The sequence below is a fragment of the Leucopleurus acutus genome (assembly GCF_964270905.1).
Source record: "Leucopleurus acutus genome assembly, chromosome: 15".
Taxonomy (NCBI): Eukaryota; Metazoa; Chordata; class Mammalia; order Artiodactyla; family Delphinidae; genus Leucopleurus; species Leucopleurus acutus.
Window position 1 is genome coordinate 35897562 of NC_139157.1, and position 22035 is coordinate 35919596.

Sequence of the window (22035 nt, forward strand, 5' to 3'; positions counted from 1 at the left end):
TATATATTTACTAACATATTTCATACTAATGGACTGTTTGCAATCTGGTAAGTAGAAGCTATAAATCTGTACTATGCCTACACTATTATGATAGTATGCTATCTTATCTTAATTCCCTGTTTTTAGTACTATTCCCCTATAATCTAAGCCTCTATTTAAAATCTAAATCAGCCAGAATAAGTAAATCCACAGAGATAGATAAGTGGTTACTAGGGACAAGAGCAGTAGTGACTGCTTATGCATACAGGGTTTCTTTTTGGGATAATAAAAATGTTCCAGAGGGCTTCCCTGATGGCGCAGTGGTTACGAATCCACCTGCCAATGCAGGGGACACAGGTTCAAGCCCTAGTCCAGGAAGATCCCACATGCCGCGGAGCAACTAAGCCCGTGCGCCACAATTACTGAGCCTGCGCTCTAGAGCCCACGAGCCACAGCTACTGAGTCTGCGCACCACAACTACTGAAGCCCACATGCCTAGAGCCCATGCTCCGCAACAAAGAAGCCCACGCATCGAAATGAAGAGTAGCCCCCACTCATTGCAACTAGAGAAAGCCCATGCGCAGCAACGAAGATCCGACGCAGCCAAAAATAAATAAATAAAATAAATTTATTTAAAAATTGTTCTAGAATTAGACAGTGGTGATGGTTGCATAACTCTGAGGTTATACTAAAAACCATGGAGTTGTACACTTTAAAAAGGTGACTTTCATGGTATACAAATTATATTTCAACCTTTTTAAAAAAAGAAAAAAAAAGTGTATAGGTCCCTAGCTTTTCCATCAATCAATTTTGACAGCCATTTATTTTCCTGTGAATCTTCATGACTCAAGCTAACTATTTCCAAATGTCATTAGAGTTTCACTTCCCATTTGAGAAACGGATTTTGTGCTGATTGGAGCACTTACTGAAAACAATTTAAAAGAATCACTTTTCTCTGTTTCCTGTATGAAAGAAGAAAAACAACATGTTCGTTTCTGTTTTTTGTGGCTCTGAGCCACCACAAAATTCATTTTATCACAATTAAACTTTATCCCCAAATCTTACTTTGGAGTACTTTATTAGACTTCTTCACTTTGTCATCATTTTTATCACAAGCACTAGCAGTTGGATTTCCAGTAAAGGACATCCTTCACAAAGAAACAGTTTCTAATCACTTCAAGAGCATTATCTGTGTATAAATGACAATTAGAAAACAACACATAGGGATATGTGGAACCTGGGCAAAAAGCTACACTCACTCAACAGCTTAGCAACTCCTATAATATCAAATACACGAGTTGAATGTATGCCCTGCCCAAATGAATGTTACACAGATCTTCAGGGTCATTTGCAAATAGTTGAAATTGTGAATAATAAACTCACAAATACCAAAAGTCAAGAATAATTTTATGTGGTAAGTCTCTATGAGTAATAAGAGTAAACTACTAGGAGAGCACATATGAAGGATTGATGAATTCTGCTTAGAAGGTTTCAGAAAGTGTCACAGAGGTGGTAACAATTGAGCCAGGCCTTGAAAGATGACTAGAATTTTACGGCTGAGGAAAGAAGAAACAGTATATCAAGCAATGGGTAATGAATAAATAAAGGTTGAAGGACATAACATATACAGAGTGTCTTGATGCTGGCCAAAAATACAGTGTACTAGAGTGGGGAGAATCTGGACTAGAGGAAGTAGAATTTTGTTGAGTAGCAGTTTCTTCACCACAATTTAAATTACCAAATAGTGAGAAAATCCTTTTTCAATCATCAGTTCTGACAATTCTTCACAAATAACTAAGCTGTTAGGTAGTATTTTGTTTTTATCGTCTTATACCTTTCAAAATGTCTTGGGTTTAAAAAAAATAAAAATGTTCTGGGTTTAATGAATAATACCTTAACTTGATTATAATGTGCGAGTCTTATTTTTAAACTTCAATCATATAACAGGATTTGGCTGAGTAAATTAATTCAATAGTAGCACTAAAAGCCTACATTCACTATACCAAAAATACAAAAGTTTTCAAATTAAGCTGTACTAAGGTACAATTTTAAAATGAATTCTTTATTCTTAGTCTAATAAAAAGCTATATATGCAATACAACATAACCAAACTAATTCTAAATTGTTTAATTCAGAAGCAAGAACGTTATTTCAAACTTTTGCAGATGACTTTAGTTTTAAGTTCATCTAATACTGTGTTATTTTAAAAAGAGTAAATACTTTGGATTATGTTTACTGCAAAAGTGAAAACAGTTCATTCCCTAATATAAACACAAGACAAACTAAGTTCATTAATAAGATCACTTTGAGTTAAGGGGAGAAGAAGGCACAACAGAAGTTTAGTTATGAACATCAGAAGACCTGACAAATAAGTCAGGGAAGTAAATGCCATAGTAGTCTTTCCATGTGTGTTCTAGCCTGGATGAAATTTGTCCTTTTATAAAACATCTAAGGTAAAAAAAAAAAAAAAAAAAAGAGTGACAAAAACGTGCCTTTTTTTACTTCTAAAAAATCCCTTTGGTTATATGGACTTGGAAATTTCCCCTTGTCGAAAATTATTAAGAGAAGTCACTGAAGAAATACCCAGTGGACATTTTTTAAGGTCTTCAGAAATACTAAAATAGTTGAATGTGCCTCCAGTTTGACTTTTTATAAAAAAGAAAGAAATAAAAGAATTACAGAAGATATTCATAACCACATTTAATTTCAGTTATAATTAAATAATAAACTACAAAATAGTGGAAAGTCAGAAATGCCAGAATATAAGAAACACACAAAAACTAATGAGGATATTTCAAAAGGACAGAGGAGCCACCTCAGAGGGACTCCTGCTGATCATAAATCTGGGACAATTTGAACAACAAAATAATGATAGTAATAAATTATAACCCAATGAATAATATAGGAATCTATGACTCCATACCAGTATAAATTAATAAATTAATGGGAGAGAAGGGAAAACTAATCCTTATAGTAGAATGCCAACTTAAAATGCAGAAGGAATGATGGAATAGAAAAGTCTTCATTATGGTGGTTGTCAATGTGAGTAGTCACCTGATGAAGAACAAGATATTGGTGTAATCTTGTGATACCTCCCCCTGGGAAATAGTAATCGAGAAGAACATGATAACTCACAGCGGAGAAACCTGACAGAGAACAACATGACCAGATGATCAAGTTTAAGACCTCCAGTAGAGGTTGGCTCTGTGTGTCCCATAATGCAGTGCACTAAGAGCACAGTATCATTTTTGTGGTATTTCTACCAAAAGCATTGCCTGAGTCTGGTCAAGGAAGAAACATCAGATGGACCGGGTTAGGGGTCAACCTTCACAATATAAGCCCTGTACTCTATAAAACTGTTAAGGACACAAAAGATAAGGAAAGATTGAGGAAATATTCCAGACTGGAGGAGAATGACATGATGGGTCAATGCAGTACATTTTCCCAGAGAGACTGCAATCAGTAACATCTGACTGGGGTCCATGATCTGGACAGCAGCACTATCAATGCTGACTTCCAGACTTCAGGGGTTGATGGTGATTTGACAACAATGCTCTTGCTTCTGAGAAATGCAATGAAATACGCAGGGGTGATGGGGCATCATATCTGCAACTTCTCAAATAGTTCCAAAAATGATTAATGATAATGGGCATGTGATTAATGTAATGGGTGAGGAAAGGGGGGTAGAGGAGGTGTATGTTAATAGTTGGAAAATTTGGATGGGGGAGAGATGGGAGTTTTTTGCATTTGAAACTTTTCTGTAAATTTGAAATTTATTTCAAATAAAATTTTTAAAATTCCAGCTCTGAAAACTTGAATTAAAACAAAAAGACAAGTGAGTTTGCTGCTGGAGTTCAGCTTGTCTAAGGCAGAAACCACTTTTGAATAAAAATAAACAAATATGCTCTTCTCTGAAAATATTTTTTTTCTCTGAAAATATTAATAAAACACCATCTATCACTTCACATACCAGACACCTGAGATCTTGGTAAGATCTTGAATTATGTGAACAGCACTAGGAATAACGAAAACAATAAACTAGCTAGCTTTTAACTTTAGACAAGTCATTTCACTCCTTGGAATTAATTTCTCTTATTTCCAAAATTAAGAAATAATTAATTTCTTAACAGAACATAAGCCCTGTGTTAAGGGGTATGGGTATGAATGTGTACAGTCTTATTAGCTGATAAACAAGATGCAAAACTAAAGTTAGGTCAGGGCTTCCCTGAGGGTGCAGTGGTTAAGAATCCGCCTGCCGATGCAGGGGACACAGGTTCAAGCCCCAGTCCAGGAAGATCCCACATGCCGTGGAGTAACTAAGCCCCTGGGCCACAACTACTGAGCCTGTGCTCTAGAGCCCGTGAGCCCCAACTACTGAAGCCTGTGTGCCTAGAGCCCGCGCACTGCAATGAAGAGAGTAGCCCCCGCTCGCCTCAACTAGAGGACGCCCGTGCACAGCAACGAAGACCCAATGCAGCCAATAAATAAATAAATTTATTTTAAAATAATAATAATAAAAAAATAAAGTTAGGTCCTGGTAGCTCCCAATGAAACATTTATAAAAGAAACAACAAAAAAGCATAGCTTCCAACTGCTGAGGGACCATCAACCATTATGAAAAGACAAACAAGAAAACACTGGTCTAAAATGCTTTTTGTACAATTATGTATAGTAAATATAGAAATTAAAATAATTTCTAAAAAAGATATCTATAGCATATTGAACAAATAGCCAAATTTTCAGCTTGACACTGCCTTTCAAATCTAAAGATCCTGTTTTGTCAACACATCTTGTCTTTCATTGTTGGTGTACACAGCTCTGTTTATAATTAATAACTACTGAATAATAAAACCCAAACCAATAATGTTGAACATAATCAGGGCTTTAAATATATGTATAGCTCTTAGTTTGTTTGGTCTTAGCTTTTAAAAAAGATTTTACTGCATTTACAGTGATCATAAGAGCCAATATATATTCAAGCTAACTAGCAGTAGATAGATGAATCACTCAGCTAAGTTGTTAAAATTTATCTAAGTTTATGGCCTGGCCAAAGAGCTATTGAACACACAGGCCCCGAGCTAAGTATGATATACAACAGGGGCAAACTTTTGCTCTTACAGGCCAGATAGTAAATATTTTAGCCTTTGTGGACCACATGTGTTTCTGACACATATTCTTCTTTGTTGTTTTTTTCTTTTCTAATAACCCTTTAAATAGGTAAAAACCAGTCTTAGCTCAAGTGCCTTACAAAAACAGGCTGAAAACCATATCAGGCTCACAGGCTGTAGTTTGCCAACCCCTGATGTAAAATAAAAAGTTCAAAGCAATTCAATCAATAAGAAGAAGGGGCCTGTTTTATGCAGCGTGTTGGTAAATGAAGGCCATCATACACATTAAACACAAAGATATTTACCCTGAATATGATTAGAGACAGGGAAAAAAAGTATGCTAGATATACAAATACCATAAGAAAAAGTAAAATTATTTAATATTTTAAATAATTAAAAGTAAAATTATTTAATATTACATACTCTGGTGTGTACACTGGTAACCAATAGACTAGTCTTCCACCTAATACGAGGGTCTCAGCTGCAAAGTTTAACAGGTCAAAAAACATATCACTCAGATGATAACTCAAGGAAACAGGAACGTGGCTTTCTGGACTAGACAAAGAAAACAAAATTTCAAAATCAGTGAAAAACTTTAAGACTATTAAACTAAGTTAATTAAAAAAAAGCAATATGCTTCTTCCCAAAGTAGTAACATACCATATTTAACTTTTACTTACCATTTTTCTATCCCCTTTGGTATTTCCTTTTGTGAACCTGTTCTTCTTGTAGACTCTCTAATACCATATGGAGCTAGACAGAAAACAGGTAACACGGATAGTCAAAAGTCACCTAATCACCACTGCAAAGCAGATGGACATCATGTGCCTCCAGATGTGACACCCTGAGAAGGACACATCACCTATGCAATATTCCAGCTGAGAATGCATAACAAGAGGGACATTCTATTTAAAACACTGGGAGGGCAGGCAAGCAGGTGACTGTATTCTTCAAAATGTCAATGTCATAAAAGACAGAGAAAGGTTGTGAAAATGTTACAAACTAAAGGAGGGTTAAAAGATATGACTACTAAAGGCAATACCTGACACTAGGCTGGATACTGCACTTCAGGGAAAAACATGCTATAAAGGATATTACTGGGTCAATTGACAAAACTGGATGAGAAACTACAGATTAAAGAATTAGCGATTCACTGAAATTGGTAACTGTACTTTGGCTATCTAAGAGACTATCCCTATTCTTAGGAAATATACACTGGAGTATGGGGGGGCGGTGAAGGGCCATGATGTATACAACTTACTCTCAATTGATCAGGAAAAAAATTACGTATTTTTATAAATACACATAGAGAGTGAGAGCAAATAATAAAGTAGATTATTAATAAAAAGTCACTCAATTTTCAAAAGTATATTCATACTTGCTAATTTTTCTTTTGTTAGATTTGAAAATATCTAAGTTACCAAAGAACTGAAAAGGTCTGAGATGGAAGGGTTGAGATACTGTATGCCACTATATACAGATTTACTGCCAAATACTATAGAAAAGGTAGATTTATTCTTAGATAGGATGCCTGAAAAGCCCAAGAACTCACATGGCATGAGAAAACAAGTTCTCATGCACATTCTTGAAGCTCAGTGGGTTCACAAGCACAGTGGGTCACACCCAAATTTCTTTTAACTCTATAAAGGAGATGCCAGTTACAACGGGCACAACAACAACAAAAAAACATAAAAGCTTACACATAGAGAAATGGGAGATATCTGAAACTTTCTTCTTCAAATGTGATACCATAATTGCAAATGACATTTTGGCTCCAGTTGCTACACTAATAACCAATTACGGTCAAATATAAAACAAATATAAAAACAAATTTATGTCTTAAAAAATAAGCCGAAGAGAAAAAGGGATGACAAGTTAATACATATAGTTTAAAAAATCAAAACCACTTAGTTAAATTGGTGTCCTGCCCTACATTCATAATTTTTTCCTTCTCACTATGTGAAGAAGTCAGGGGTGAGGGGAATACTAATACAAGTTGGCTTTCTTTGTTGTACTGATAAATTTTGTAATTTAAATGTAAATGACTTTAGGAACCTAATCCTACTCCTACTTTTGTATAAAAATAAACTTACGATCAGTGATGATTGCATCAAAGTATGTGCCCTTCCTCCAAGAAGGTTTAGATGCATCTGAAACCAGGACATCAAGGTAATACTTCTCTAAACCATATTGACGAAGATTTGCCCTAATGTTTTCATCTGGTCCTCTCCATTTCTGGTTTTTCCTACTAGCCTTTCCTGAAGGGAAAGAAAAAGGAAGACAGAACAAACAAACAACATTCTTACCTCGTCATTTGGCTAAAAGTAACGTTTAACTTATCTAAACCTATATTTAATCAAATAAAACTTGCTTTCATTTCAAATCTTAATTTTATTTATACAAGGAACAATTATTTTTATTTTAACTTATTGTAAAAAATGTTTCAAAAAGTAAACTGTACTGATGTCTAACTATCCTTTCACATAAAACTGCCTTAAAACACTCATTCAATAATTAATGCATTCAAAGCGTACTAATAAAGACACAGAGTTAAACAGAACATGGTCCCTTTCCTCTAGCAGTGTAGAAACACTGACGAATTAGATAAATGGAACAGAAATGAAGAGAGCTAACTTGGGAAATGCAGCAGCTGTGACCATGGACAGAGGAGGTAAAACGAGAACACAAGAGATGAAGAGTTAAAGTGGGGGACTCAAGGAAGAAGTTCAAAAGTTTTAGTTTAGGAGACATGAGTGGATGATGATACCATCAGTTAAGATCTGAGAAACCAAGAGGAAAAGAAAATCTAGGAAAGAAGATGAGATTCATTTGAGATACATCAATCTTGATATACCTTGAGGTACCTACAGAAGCTTCAGAAAGAGATATTCAGCAGGTAGGTAGAGGCCAGAATACATATACCTGAGAGATGTCAGTATATAAACTTAAGTTAAATCTGTAAGAATGAATGATATTTCTGATTAACCTAGGTGGCAATTACATAAATGTTTGTTCGATAATTACTCTTGTTATTTTAATAAACTCTTCTGTATTATGATCTACTTCACAATAAAAACAAAACTTAAAAAGCAAAAGAAGAATGACATGACTCTGCACAATATGTAGTGTGATAAAAGGGGTCAACAAGAGATGCCTGGAGAAAAGCAACATATAAACAGACATTAAAGAAAACTGCAGGGCCTTCAGGAGACTGAGATCAAAACAAAGAAATCAGAGTACCACCCAATGAAGCCACTGTCTAGGAAACCAAGGGCTGCTTTATGAAGGTCAACACTGCCAAATACTGTAGATCTGTGGCCTTAGTAAGATTTTTCAGTAGGCATGCAAGCTGAAAAATAACAGGCAGAAGGCAGTTAGAGATGAAGAAGAGGAATAGCAAATAAACTAGTCTTTTTAAGAAGCACTTTGGGGGACTTCCCTGGTGGCACAGTGGTTAAGAATCCGCCTGCCAATGCAAGGGACATGGTTTGAGCCCTGGTCCAGGAAGATCCCACATGCTGTGGAGAAACTAAGCCCATGTGCCACAACTACTGAGCCTGCGCTCTAGATCCCATGAGCCACAACTACTGAAGCCCTCACGCCTAGAGCCTGTGCTCTGCAACAACAGAAGCCACTGCAGTGAGAAGCCCATGCACCACAACAGGGAGGAGCCCCCTCTCGTCACAGCTAGAGAGAAAGCCCACATGCAGGAACGAAGACCCAACGCAGCTAAAAATAAATAAATTTATTTTAAAAAAATGAAAGAAGCACTTTGGGGACTTCCCTGGTGGTGCAGTGATTAAGAATCCGTCTGCCAATGCAGGGTACATGGGTTTGAGCCCTGGTCCGGGAAGATCCCACATGCCGGGGAGCAACTAAGCCCATGCACCACAACTACTGAGCCTGCGCTTTAGAGCCTGCGAGCCACAACTACGGAGCCCACGCGCCACAACTAGTGAAGCCCACGTGCCTAGAGCCCATGCTCCGCCACAGAGAAGCCACTGCAATGAGAAGCCCGCGCACCACAACGAAGAGTAGCCCCCGCTCGCCACATCTAGAGAAAGCCTGCGCGCAGCAACGAAGACCCAACACAGCCATAAATTAATAAATTAATTAATTAATTAATTAAAATAACTCAATCTCTTAAAAAAAGAAAAAGAAACACTTTGGTAAAAGGAAGAGGAAAACAAAGTAGTAGCTAGGAGGGTCCCTATAGAATTGATAGAAAAAGTTCTGTATTTTTAAAATAGAAGAAACTTGGAGTATTTGAGAGTATAGTAAGAGATTAGAAGCATAGGAAGCAGAGGGCATATCTAACAGCATCTTGGATAAGCTCTGAGGAAACTTTACCTCAGTCAGAATTCTACCCAAGTAGACTGAAAGGTTATCACATAACTTTTAAACATAACTCTAATAAATAAAAATTCAAATGAATTATATAGGACAATATCCTTAAAGCAAACATACTGCTTCTACTAAAAGCAAACAGGAATAATTCTTCTTAGCACTTTGTCTACTCTAACATACTGCAGACAAAGACTATCTTTTTCTGGTTAGCCCATTTAGGTGAACTTTATAAAATGTTACTCATTCTCCTTATAGTACTAAATTCTTTACAGCAAGGTAGGAAAAAAGACAGTTCATCAAATACAATATATCAAATTACTTAAGCAAAAGAAAATAAAGTCTAATAAATTCTCACCTATATAATAATTTACACTGGGTGAGTAAGAGGAAAAGCATGTTTTATAGGCTGATTCTAGTTACAACAATGAAATACCAGCATAACTACAATTTCAAAATCAAAGAAACTTTACATTTTTAATACTATTCAGCTATGAAGAAATATTTTCAGTTTGATTCAATTTCATCCAATCACACTTCATTAGCAAAGCTTCTAGATTTTAAAGTATTTTCCAAAATTGCCTCAAAAGCAAGCAGATGCTTATCTCAAATTACCCTCAGTCTAATGCAGAATCTTTACTATTACTGTCACCTTAACTGTCTCAAAGATGTTTCGGTCAGTTATGAAATTAAAAACATGTATGGTACTCAAGGACTAGAAATTAGAGTATACACATATGACTGCTGAATAAAAGAACGGTGATAATTGTTAAGTAGAAACTCTGTTTTACTAACATGAATATGCTAATTAAAAATGACTAGTCCCTCTCCCACTTCCTTCCCAACCCAAAAGTTTTACCACCTTATTGATTGCCTACTTTTTAAAAATCTAAGACCAAAAATAGCTCTGAGAGGAGGGAGTTTTCCTACTCATCTTTGTGTTTCCCTGGGGGTCATTTGGCTCACACTGGATCACTTCATAAAAAGCAGATACCCAATGAAGTCTTATTGTTGTAAGAATAACTAAAACTATATCACAACACTTTAACATTAAAAATAGATGTATAATGCCATATATAACTATTTAAGTATCTTAAAGGCACATTTGGTACAAGAGCAAAGACTGTAACACTGTCTAGAACCACTACTCACCCAAGCCATGAACGGTGTTGTAGTCTATGTCTGTTCCATATACATATGCACCAAAATGAGCAGATGCTATCAGAAGGCCACCTGAAAAAAATCACACAATTGTGATCTGTTAACCAGAAAGTCCCAGACTCTTATTTCTTCCCCTATTTAATCTGATCCAAATTCTTACAAACCAGCTGTAGGCAGAGTACCCTAGAATGACACTGGTTCTGGCCATATTTAGTAGGCTTCAGAACCGAAAAAACAAACGCCTAAGCTGTGCTCATCACACTGGTCACAAAGCAGGGAATTAATATATGCCCTGGCATTATTACTTTAGACAGCACTACTTTGGGAAAATTATCCTTTTCTTGGTCAAAATAATGTGTATTTAAACATTTTCATCTTATTTTGAGAAGTCTATACAAAAGCATCTTGCTCCTTTCTTACAATGAACATACAAGGCTGCTACACAAAGAGCTGCCAATAAATAAGTCTGACAATTGGGCTTAATTCTCACTCAAGTCAGAGTTTCAAATAACTTAAAGAGGGCATAATTAATATATAAGAGATTAATTCTTAAAAAATTAAAATATGAGGACAACAAATAGTTACTCCTATTGTCAGTGAGGTAATTATCTGATTTTAAACTGTAGATACAAATTTCTGAATAACTGTTATCAGACATACACAAAAATAGTTAATACAATGAATTTTCTGTTTACTTAGTGCTGTGAACAAAGAAAGAACAGATGTCCTAACACGATTTGACTAGACTAAGTAATTTGGTAGGTGTGACCAGTTCACATATGAAGGAACATCCTTATAAAGATTAAAAATTAATGAAATCCTTTAAACTAAAAGGTATAATATTTTTAAATTGTTTAAGAATAAAAATTCACAAAGTTAAATATCTTAATAATTGTTCTTTTCAATGAACTTCACTTTTTTAATTATCCAAATTAAAAATGTTCTTAGTACTTGGGTAAGTCCTAATAGCTATACTGCAGAACTATCTGTCAGCCAAACTGAAATCAGAAGTATACAGAAAAATATTCTTAGCCTATGCACAAACTTGGATATGGGGAAATAACTAGGGCTCTTTCCATTATATCCTTTTGAAATGTAATCTCTAAAATTAAGATGGGTAGTGCCTCCAGAGGGTCAAGGTCTATAAATGAATGTGTTCCTTCCATAGCCATTTAAAACATAGTTTGGTAACATGTACTTAAAAATACTTTGCTCAATGAAAAATATTATAACTACTACCTAATGGAGCCATGAATAAGAGAAATGGAAGACTAAAAGTACAGCAGAAACCAAAACCTAGGTTCCCTCATACTAACTACAAAAAGCATTTGTTTGAGGAGGTAAGGTTAAGTAAGCCCTCATAATTCTTAGCCTATAAATGGAACAGTCCATATTTAGGAAAGGTACTATATTTAGTAATGACTTGAAATACAAAAATCACTTCACCCATATTAGAGGAATTACTACAATTCTGCCAATTAAGGCAGATACTCACCTAGAAGAACTAGTTGTCAAGGGGAACAGAAAAGCTTTCCTGTGTTCCTTAAACAGAACCTTATCCATTTGGTTAGAGTGAGTTTTGAGAAGACCCAATTTAGAGTACACTGCTGAAAGGAGATGAATAATCTGTTAGACTACATCTGTTAGTTAACTTTGTGCCCTTTAAAAGCTTTTCAAGTTTCAAATAAAATCAATATAAATTAGCTTCTCTGAACTGGTCACTGGGTAATCACTGTTAATCATCTAGTTATTTTTTTAATTAAATTGAAGCATTTTCACGTTTAGTTATACCTCAGTTGGAGTTTCCCTGGAAGCTTTTTGGTGGAAGAAGGGGTGATAAAAAAGGAGGGGGTGAAGTGTTGAGGGGGCAGATAACATGACTCACCCGATTTCTTATTAGCTATCAAGTGTAAAAATACCACATATGTGATCTAGACTAGCAAATCAGTATTTTAATGTCTTATTACCTAAATAGTAACCAGTTTAAGGTTAGGGTAATATCTTACAGGTAAAAGGACACAATAACTGAATTATGATATAGAAACAAATTTATGAGTTTCATCTGTAGAGATTTAAGTGGAAAGCCTTATAAAAATGTGAAAATGAGAACTGGGCTTTGGTTTTGCCAAAAGAAAAGGAAGAAAAATTGTAATACTATGTCCCCTATGTAATCCTTAATAAAAACAAACAAACAAAAACAACTCATAAATTAAACTAGCAGCTTAGGCAAAAGGATATTGCCAGAAAACAGAGATTATACCAAACTATGAGACTCAGGAAAAGGGGTCTACAAAGAGTTGTGGATAAAATGGGAAGCAGAGATTCTCACAAAGACCTACAGAGATCCATTATCTGTCTGCTAACTTTCTCTTTTCCTCCTCATAGTCTCCTCTCAGAGGTAGACAGTGGGCTTCTCAACACCTTGCTCCCATGTCTATCATCTGCAATGACAAAATTTCAAAGTTTTACTCCTTTCCTTAAACCTATGAGCCACTTGAAGGTAGAACAGGCAAGGAGTACACAGTAGTCTCCTGGGTATATTCTCAACTACTAAAGGAGTAGACTCATTTGAGAGAGGGGAAAGGGAAAAGCAATCAGAGCTGGGGCTGCAGAGCTACATCACTGCACCTACAGACATCAGCACACACTTGTGCCAATTATTTTCATTATGAACAAAGAATTAGAAGTTTACAATTTTAACCCTCAATTACCTTGCCTGCTGCCATAATTTGCCAATAGTTGCAAATTATGAATATCTTGGAAATCAGCCAAAGAAGGAACTAGAAAATGAATTCATGGCCAAATTGTTCATCATCACCATTCAATATTAGCTGTATCTAACATCTTTCACCAAAAAGGTATCTAAGTGCTTAACAAAATAATTAAAAAATGATCAACAGTATGGTTAATTGACTGTCTTCCATCCATCATACAATTTCCTAAGAATTTCATATACATATATTACCTCATTTAACCTCACAATATATTACTTATTACCATTTCACAAATGATGGAATTGAGGCCCAGACAAGTAAAGCATCTTGCTCAAAGTCATATAGTAACTGACAGAGTAAGGATTTAAAACTCACTCTCTTTGCTCTTATGGTACGCTATACTATATAACTTCCTTTAGGGTCAGCAGCAATTGAAGTAAATATTCATTAGCCTACTAATTAGATACACAAAAGTAAAATTTGTTATTAAACAAATTAAATTAAGTAAGGCTGCACACTCAGTTAATAAGAGTTGTATACAATTCACAAGTCTTGTATCACATCACAGGCAGGCCTGTGCCATTATAGGTATTCAACTTATGCATGCTGATCATTCCTTTAGCAATGTTCATATTAGAACAGCAGTACTTCCTCATTACTGACAGCTTACCCACGATATACATCTTCCCCCTTGAGAAAATGGAGATGTACAACTTAAAATAAATCTTACTATAATGAGAATCAATGTATTTGCTAAAATGGAAATGAAAGTGTGTTTCTGTAGCTCATAATGTCATTCTAGACAAGAGAACAGACTGTCTAAAAGGAAAAGGAAAGGTATTTAGGGAGGAAAAGATTATATCTCTCCTTTCAACTTCCCAGAAGCTTTCTAACCTACTCTATAACCTTGAGAACATCACAAGCCATAAGTAGTCTGTGGGTAAAGCCTTCAGGAAACTAATAAACATCTATTTTGTACCTTTAGAATGGAAAAGGGATATCATACATTTGAATTAAAACAAAAATACTAAAAAAGGAAAAGAATATCATCCACTACTTATGAAAAACTACGACCATGGAGGAGGGCACAAGGCTACTTATTTCTCCAATCCTTCAGAAGGTACTACCCATCGAAGAGACAAAAGGTCCAGTAAAGAGGACAAACTGCTTAAGAACTGTGCCTATTCTCAATTATTAGCCATTACCAGTTATAAAACAAAAGCACCAAAAACTAGCTAAAGTCTTAAAGCTATGCTTAAACAACAAACACAAATTATGAAATGTATTTTAGCAGCATCTTTGCAAAGATCTTCCTCTTGCAATTTTCCATTAACTGTCCTACATATTGCAATTAATTTTCCATTAATTGTCCTATACAGTATAAACAGTCAAATGACCAAGATATGCTACCCACCCTAAGGAGCAGCCTTAAAGCAAATTAGGGGCAGGTCTGCTCACCCCTTACCACACTAAAAATAGTCAACACCTTGACTGCTATGGAAGTTAGCATTTCATAATATGCCCAGCCTCGTCTACATCAAAGGAAGGAAATTTTACCCATACCGGTAACTATTTTTAAACTTTATGGTCTGGTCTATGTGTATGTGTGCATACTAAACACGTACATGTATGTATCTCAAAGAATCACTTCACAGGAAAAGGTTTTAGAAGTCCAAGAACAAGATTAAGAATTAATAGAGGGTTACCATTTGGAAAAAGATAAATTAAATCAATTCCTCACGGCATACAAGAAAATAAACTCCAAATGCATTCGAGATCTAAAAGGAAAAAAATCAAAACTACTAAAGTACCAGAAAACAGAGCTGAATTCCTCTACAAATTGGATGTAGCGGGAAAGTTTTTGCCTGGCAAAAAAACAATTACATGCAAAGTCAAAACATAAAGGGCAAACTGGGAGAAAATATTTTACATATTTATATACATAAAACAGGAAAAAAGGGGGAGAGTGACTAAAATATAAAGTATTTTTTAAAATAAGGGGGGGGGAATCAAAAAGTCTACAGAAAAATAGGCAAAAGATTTGGAGATAATTCCAAAAACGTTATAAAACTGGACCTTAAAATAGAAAAAGTGATTAGATTTCACTCGTAAGAGAAATACAAATGAACACTTCACTGAGATAACATTTTCACCCAACAAACTGGCAAATTTCAAAAGCCTGACAATATACTCCGCTGGTGAGGCTGTGAGGGAACAGGGACTTATATATTGCTGGCGAGAAGGCAAGATGGTATAATGGAGAGTAATTTGGCCACATTTAACAAAACTACATACGCTTACATTCTTCAACCCAGCAATCCTAATTCTAGGAATTTACCCTGGAGCTATACTTCCAACACTGTGAAAGTATATATGTACAGATTATTCATTGCAAGCATTATTTGTAACTGTGAAATATGGGAAACTACCTATATCCAAGTTTAGGTGATTGTTTGACTAAATTACAGTACATAAACCCATGGAGTACAACTATAAAAAAGAATGAAGATAATCTCTATGAACTAAAGGAAGTGATTTCTAAGAAATACTAAGTGAAGTTAAGTGGAAAAAAAAAAAGAAATCTGTACAGTTAGACCAGAATTTGTAGTATATGTGAAAACTCACAATTTCTAAAATATGTATATGTTTGGTTGACTCAAAATAAGGAACATTCTGGATAAAAAATAAAGAGAGGAGGGATAGTATTCTTCAAAATTGTAAGTTTTATAAAAGAAAAAGTAAGATTCTGGATATACTCCGCATCAAGGGATCAAAGAAATGTTAACAACAAAATACAATACCTGGAAAGGAAAACAGATGGTATAAAGGGACATCAGTGGGTCAATTACCAAAAATGGAATACAAACACTAAACTACTGTATTAATAGTACATTTACTAACACTGAAAACTATACTGTGGTTATGTAAGAGAATATCCTTATTCTTTTTTTTTTTTTGCGGTCCGCGGGCCTCTCACTGTTGTGGCCTCTCCCGCTGTGGAGCACAGGCTCCGAACGCGCAGGCTCAGCGCCCACGGCTCACGGGCCCAGCCGCTCCGCGGCATGTGGGATCCTCCCGGACCCGGGGCACGAACCCGTGTCCCCTGCATCGGCAGGTGGACTCTCAACCACTGTGCCACCAGGGAAGCCCGAGAATATCCTTATTCTTAAGAAACATATTCCAAGTCTTTGAGAGGTAAAGGGATGTAATGGATGCAACTTACTTGTATATAAACATAATGAGAAAATAAATGATAAGGCAAATGATGCCAAATTTTAACAACAGTCTACTCTGGGTCAAGGATATGTATGTGTTCTTTCTTCTATTTTTAATCTTGTAACTTTTCTATCAGTTTGGCATTATTTCCTGTAAAGTTCAAAAAGTTGGGGAGGCACTCAGGATAATGAGGATAGGAAAGAAAGGAATAGGTATAGTAGTATGTTGGGGGTGGGATATATGAAGACAATGGTGGAATAGCAGAAGAGAGACTCACTAAGATTAATTCAACAACACAGGAAATAATTCCACCAGTTAGAATCTCTTGACCTTGATTCTATTTGCTCCTAATGACATGGGATTGTATTCCTCAAGTTAGTTTATGGTACAATAGCTGGCTGGCAGATCCTAAAGCTGAGAGAGGCAGCATTATGATAGTAAAGAGCACGAGCTCTGGAGTTAGACTGCTTGAGTTTGAATCTCACGAGATTTCTACACTGTATAACCTTGACCAAGTCACTTAACCTCTGTCTGTGCCATAATCTCAGGAAGATTTTTTTAAGTATCTCAATTTCAGTAGTTGTAAGAATTAAATTAGATAGTAACATTAGAGTGCATAGCTAGTACCTGACATGTTTACTATTCAACAAATAGTAGCTACGGCATCACCACTGCTTACAAAGTTTCTGATGAGTTTCTAATGAGTTTCTGATGGGGAAAGACCACTACAGGGAGAAACTCCAACCACGCATAATTTGTTCCTAAACGATCTGAATCATAATGAATTTAGCCAGATGAACCTAAATGTGAGTACTCCCTAAGTATAGGCAAGATTAAAAAAAATGGGTTGAAGCAGGAAAATGTCTTCAGAGTCAGATGAAATAAACTTGGACTTTTAGGACTTCCACACAAAGTTAATTATGAGGACATCCAATCAAGTGCATACAGAACCCAGGTCATAGCCTCAGCAGCCAAGCTCTAGTCCATTGATACTTAGTCACTTTTCTTATTTTCAAACTTCACATATGAACCTCCACAAACCAAAGGCACATTTTTTTTCCATGAAGTATATAATTATCAATTTTAAAAGATGAATACTTTTTAAAATTCTGTCACTCAAGTCTTTCTTCCCCCCAAGAGTTTTCCTTTTTTTTTTTTTTAACTGAAGTATAGTAAGAGTTTTCCTATTTAAATAAACTATATAGCTTTACAACATTTCTACAATGTATGGTATACTCCCCTCAGTGGTTTACTTGGGGAAATAAACCCCACAAAATTCTTTCAGCATCCTCTTTGGAAGTGGCAAAAGTGTTAAATATTGGCTACTATACAAATACGTGGTTGTCTCTTATCTAATGATAAATAAAGGATTATTTTATCTTTTAGCAAAACTATTACTATGACCTTGACTAATATAAACAAGCAACATCTCTACACTAGTTTAACAATTAAATTAAAATACCTGTTCCAACAAATGGATCAAATACAATATCATTTTCTTTCACTTTTCCATGGTTGGCCATGATGAATGATAAACCAGCATCCATGCTTGTATTTCCAATAAAGTGTCTCTTTTTGACACTGTATGACTCAATAAGCTCTCTCTGCCCATCTGCAATCTAGATTAGAGATAATTTTCAATTTGTGTAAATGTACAGAACAGATTTAAGATAATTATTCACAATAAACCCATAGTATCTTGATAATGAGAACTTCTTTCCATTTACCACTGCTTCACATAAATATGTGATTAAGGCAGTTATGGACAAATACCTTTATTTCTTAGTGTGTTCCCATTTACTTTTGCTTTTCAAAGCAAATTTGAATTGAATTTGAATGCAATTATTCCAGGGCTTGGTGGTGAGCTCTAGCCACCTCTTTTTTTCTCCTAAATAACAATATTCTGTAACATAAGCCACAGCTTCCTGCCTCAGGGAAGTGGGCAGAACTGCTCTGCAGTAATTTCATTTCTCTTCAGAATAGAAACCTAGATCAGAGAGCTCCACAAATGACAATCCTGCTATCACAGCACTCTGCCTTTTCTCTGCTTTATTAAAAAAGCAGTTCACACTTTCCGATGAGTCTTAAGACTTCCAGGTACATGACCTCCTACCTGGGCCCCATATCTAACAATCCTCTTGCATTTCATCAGAATCTCTGGAAAAACAAAACACACAGCCACATATTTTCCACTGATTTTAATTCATACAGTAGTTCTGACTCTTCAGCTCCTTTAAAGTTTTACATATAGAGTCAAATACAAAGGCCTACCACTTAGAATTTTTTCTTTTTTTTCAATTTTTTATTGAAGTATAGTTGAATTACAATGTTAATTACCGCTGTACAGCAAAGTGACTCAGTTATACATATATATACATTCTTTTTCATATTCTTTTCCATTATAGTTTATCACAGGATATTGAATATAGTTCCCTGTGCCATACAGTAGGACCTTGCTGTTTATCCATTCTATATATACCAGTTTGTATCTGCTAATCCCAAACTCCCACTTCTACCCTCTCCCTCCCCTCTCCCCCTTGGCAACCACCAGTCTATTCTCTATGTCCCTGATTCTGTTTCTGTTTCATAGAATAGGTAAAAAGAACACTTGCTTACCCATCTACCAAAATAGATATTATGTGGATTCTCAGGGATGCAGTTTGGGTCCAAACCATAATCCTCCAAAATAGAGAATATATGTTGTGGCTTCTTTAAATTCACTTTTCCTTCAAATGGCAGAAATTCAAGGGCCTAAAAAATAAAAGTAATTCCAATGTCCTATAAAAATTTAAAAGAAAACATAGTGCTTATATAATAATACCAATCTTGTAAGTCTGGTATCAGCACTAAATAAGACAAAACATGAAAAGTACTTAGCACATAATGTGGTACAAAAGAAGCACTTAGCATTGCGGATACTATATATCAACAGTGGCTATATTACATTAATCTCATAGGTTTTTGGTTTTTGCTAAATTCACTTACATCTATCCGTTTGATTTTTTCTTCTTGTGTCAACGTTTTATTAAATGTGTGAATCTTTATTTTATATGTAGAATCTGAATGCAGAAATGGAACCTAAAATAAGAGCAGATAAATTCTTTAAGCTTAGTAATTCTACAGTATCTACAGATATGCTTACAGAAAACCACATTTCACTACGCACCATCTTCTCCACAGGGTAGTTTCTCAAAGAACTATATAGCTCCTCTGGAGACTTTCCATGACCCCACAGTTCAAATATAGACCTAGGAAATAAATGATTGACATTAACCTCAGTAAAAAAAAAAAAAAAAATGAGTTCATACAGTAATATGTAACAATTATTTCACTGGTTCTTTATGCTTGCTCCACTAAAACAATTATTGCCTATGTTTTCTAAGCTATAAATGAGAAATACACATCCTGGGAACAAATATAGCTTAAGTCTAAATTAACACAGAAGTTGAACTTTACACAAATAAGGAGGATTTATAAGTCAAGATTTTTTGAAGTTTTCATCATAATCATTTCATCATTTTTAAAAGATTTTTATTGGAGTATAGTTGATTTACAATGTTGTGTTATCACTTCATCATTTTTTAACTAGAACACAAATGATTCCATAAAATGACTTGTGATTTTAGTGAAACAGTAATAAAGGTGCAGGAAATTCAATCATTCCCACTGTCTTCTGAATAAAACAAAAGGAAAAACGACCAGATAAAAATGTTACCATTAATATTTAGCCATTATTTAATAACATTTAGTAATAATTACTTTTATGACTATTACGAAAAAAATTCTTACTACAAAAAATTCTCAAGCGTCTATCAAGGAACATAAAAAATTAAGCAAAATTTCATTGTAATCAATGAAACAATTCTTAGAATTAGTTGTAATGGAACTTGATCTATATATTAGTACAATTTTGTGCATCTGAATTCAACTACTTTATGATTGTAAGTAATGCTGCCGTTAGGACTGAGTATACTATCTTCTGAAAATGAATTCCTCCTTTCCCTTGTAATGAATTATAGAAAGAGGGCCTCTACAGTAATACTACCCTTACTTAGCTAACTAAGAGCTAACAATATAACTCAAAGTACCAGGGACTGTTCTAAAGCCACTTAATATTAATTCACATATTCCTCACAGGAATCCTATTAGGTAGCTGCCAGTATCATCATCCATTTAACCAATGAGGAAACTGAGGCACAGAAAGATTAAATAACTCTCTCAGGTCATATAGCAATTGGTGAAGCTAAGATTCAAACCCAATCCATCTGACTCCAGAATCTATACACTGCTTCTCAGATATAAATATGCAAAAAGACAGGAACTCCAGGCCATTCAGGAAAGGCACAGACAATTCCATAAATCATAATTATCCCTAATGAACCATTATACAGTAATTTATAGGAACTAATGCTTGTAGTGATAACCTAGAATCAGTAAAAATGAAATAATACTCCCTATTCTCTTTTTCAGAAAGAATTTATATAACATTAATAAATTTATATTTAAATGGCAAAATAAAAATATTAGATATATAACATCATAAGCTTCAGTTATAATTGGAACACTGGAGTAACACCCTTTGCGATTTAGATTTCGGAGTAAACGGTTTTCATATATATGACTGCACTATTATGATCCCTATTTTAGAGATTATAAAACTTATATGAATTGCCACATCTCATGGGTGCTATATAAATAAGCATGGATGTCAACTTACTAATATAATACCAATATGACCTAAAATATTTCACTGATTATAGCAGTAATAATGAAACCTTTCTGACAAATAAAAATGCTTTAAGAAAGTATGCTTTGTTGATACAAAGATACACAAGGAGCACCAATGGTTCCTGTCATGGTTTATGTCTTTAAAAAAGAAAAAAAGCTGTGGCAAATATCTCAAAATGTTGAGATCTAACAAGGTAGGTACCTCGGTGTTTGTTATATATCACTGCTTGTGATATGCTCAAAATAGTCCATGTTAAAAATAAGTCAAATAAAATGAACTTTCAATCCCTATTCTACCACAAAAAAATCTGAATTTAAGTTAGCTTTGAATGCACTGTTCTAAAAGTCTATTAGCTCCAGAACAATTAATGCTACAATTAGAACTGTAAATTTTATCCTCTGAAAATGAATTCCCCCATTTCTATTAAATTTATAGAGATAAGGCCTCTGCAGTAATACTGTTCTTACTTAGTTATCACTTAAGGTATAACCTCAGCTATGCAAAATATACAGAGACTAAAAAGCAGCCAGGGACATTATTTCATAATGTTATACAACTATTACACAACTATTTATTGTACCATTACTCAAATATATTCATCAGAAGATATGAGCTTTGAAGGAAGTATACAAGTTCTGGTTCTCAAGTAGCTATTTTAAACCTATAAGCTTTATCTTTGGAATTCAAACACCTCTTAGAGCCATAAATTTTAATACGCTAATGTAGAGTAATAATTATTCAAAGGATGTGTTTCTTAGTTCTGTTTCTGCTTTCTAGTCATTTT

At 34.8% G+C, this 22035-nt stretch overlaps 1 protein-coding gene across 1 annotated transcript in view; it reads right to left on the reverse strand.

Annotated features, from left to right (window-relative positions):
* The window catches only part of TRMT11 (tRNA methyltransferase 11 homolog), a 61015-nt gene that overhangs the window by 21755 nt on the left and 17225 nt on the right, over positions 1 to 22035 (reverse strand). The window contains 10 exon segments of the mRNA XM_082856110.1: positions 5511 to 5642; positions 5768 to 5840; positions 7181 to 7345; positions 10584 to 10664; positions 12088 to 12103; positions 12105 to 12199; positions 17985 to 18141; positions 19139 to 19273; positions 19508 to 19600; positions 19689 to 19770. Of these exon segments, the coding sequence (XP_082712236.1) occupies positions 5511 to 5642; positions 5768 to 5840; positions 7181 to 7345; positions 10584 to 10664; positions 12088 to 12103; positions 12105 to 12199; positions 17985 to 18141; positions 19139 to 19273; positions 19508 to 19600; positions 19689 to 19770 (1029 nt within the window).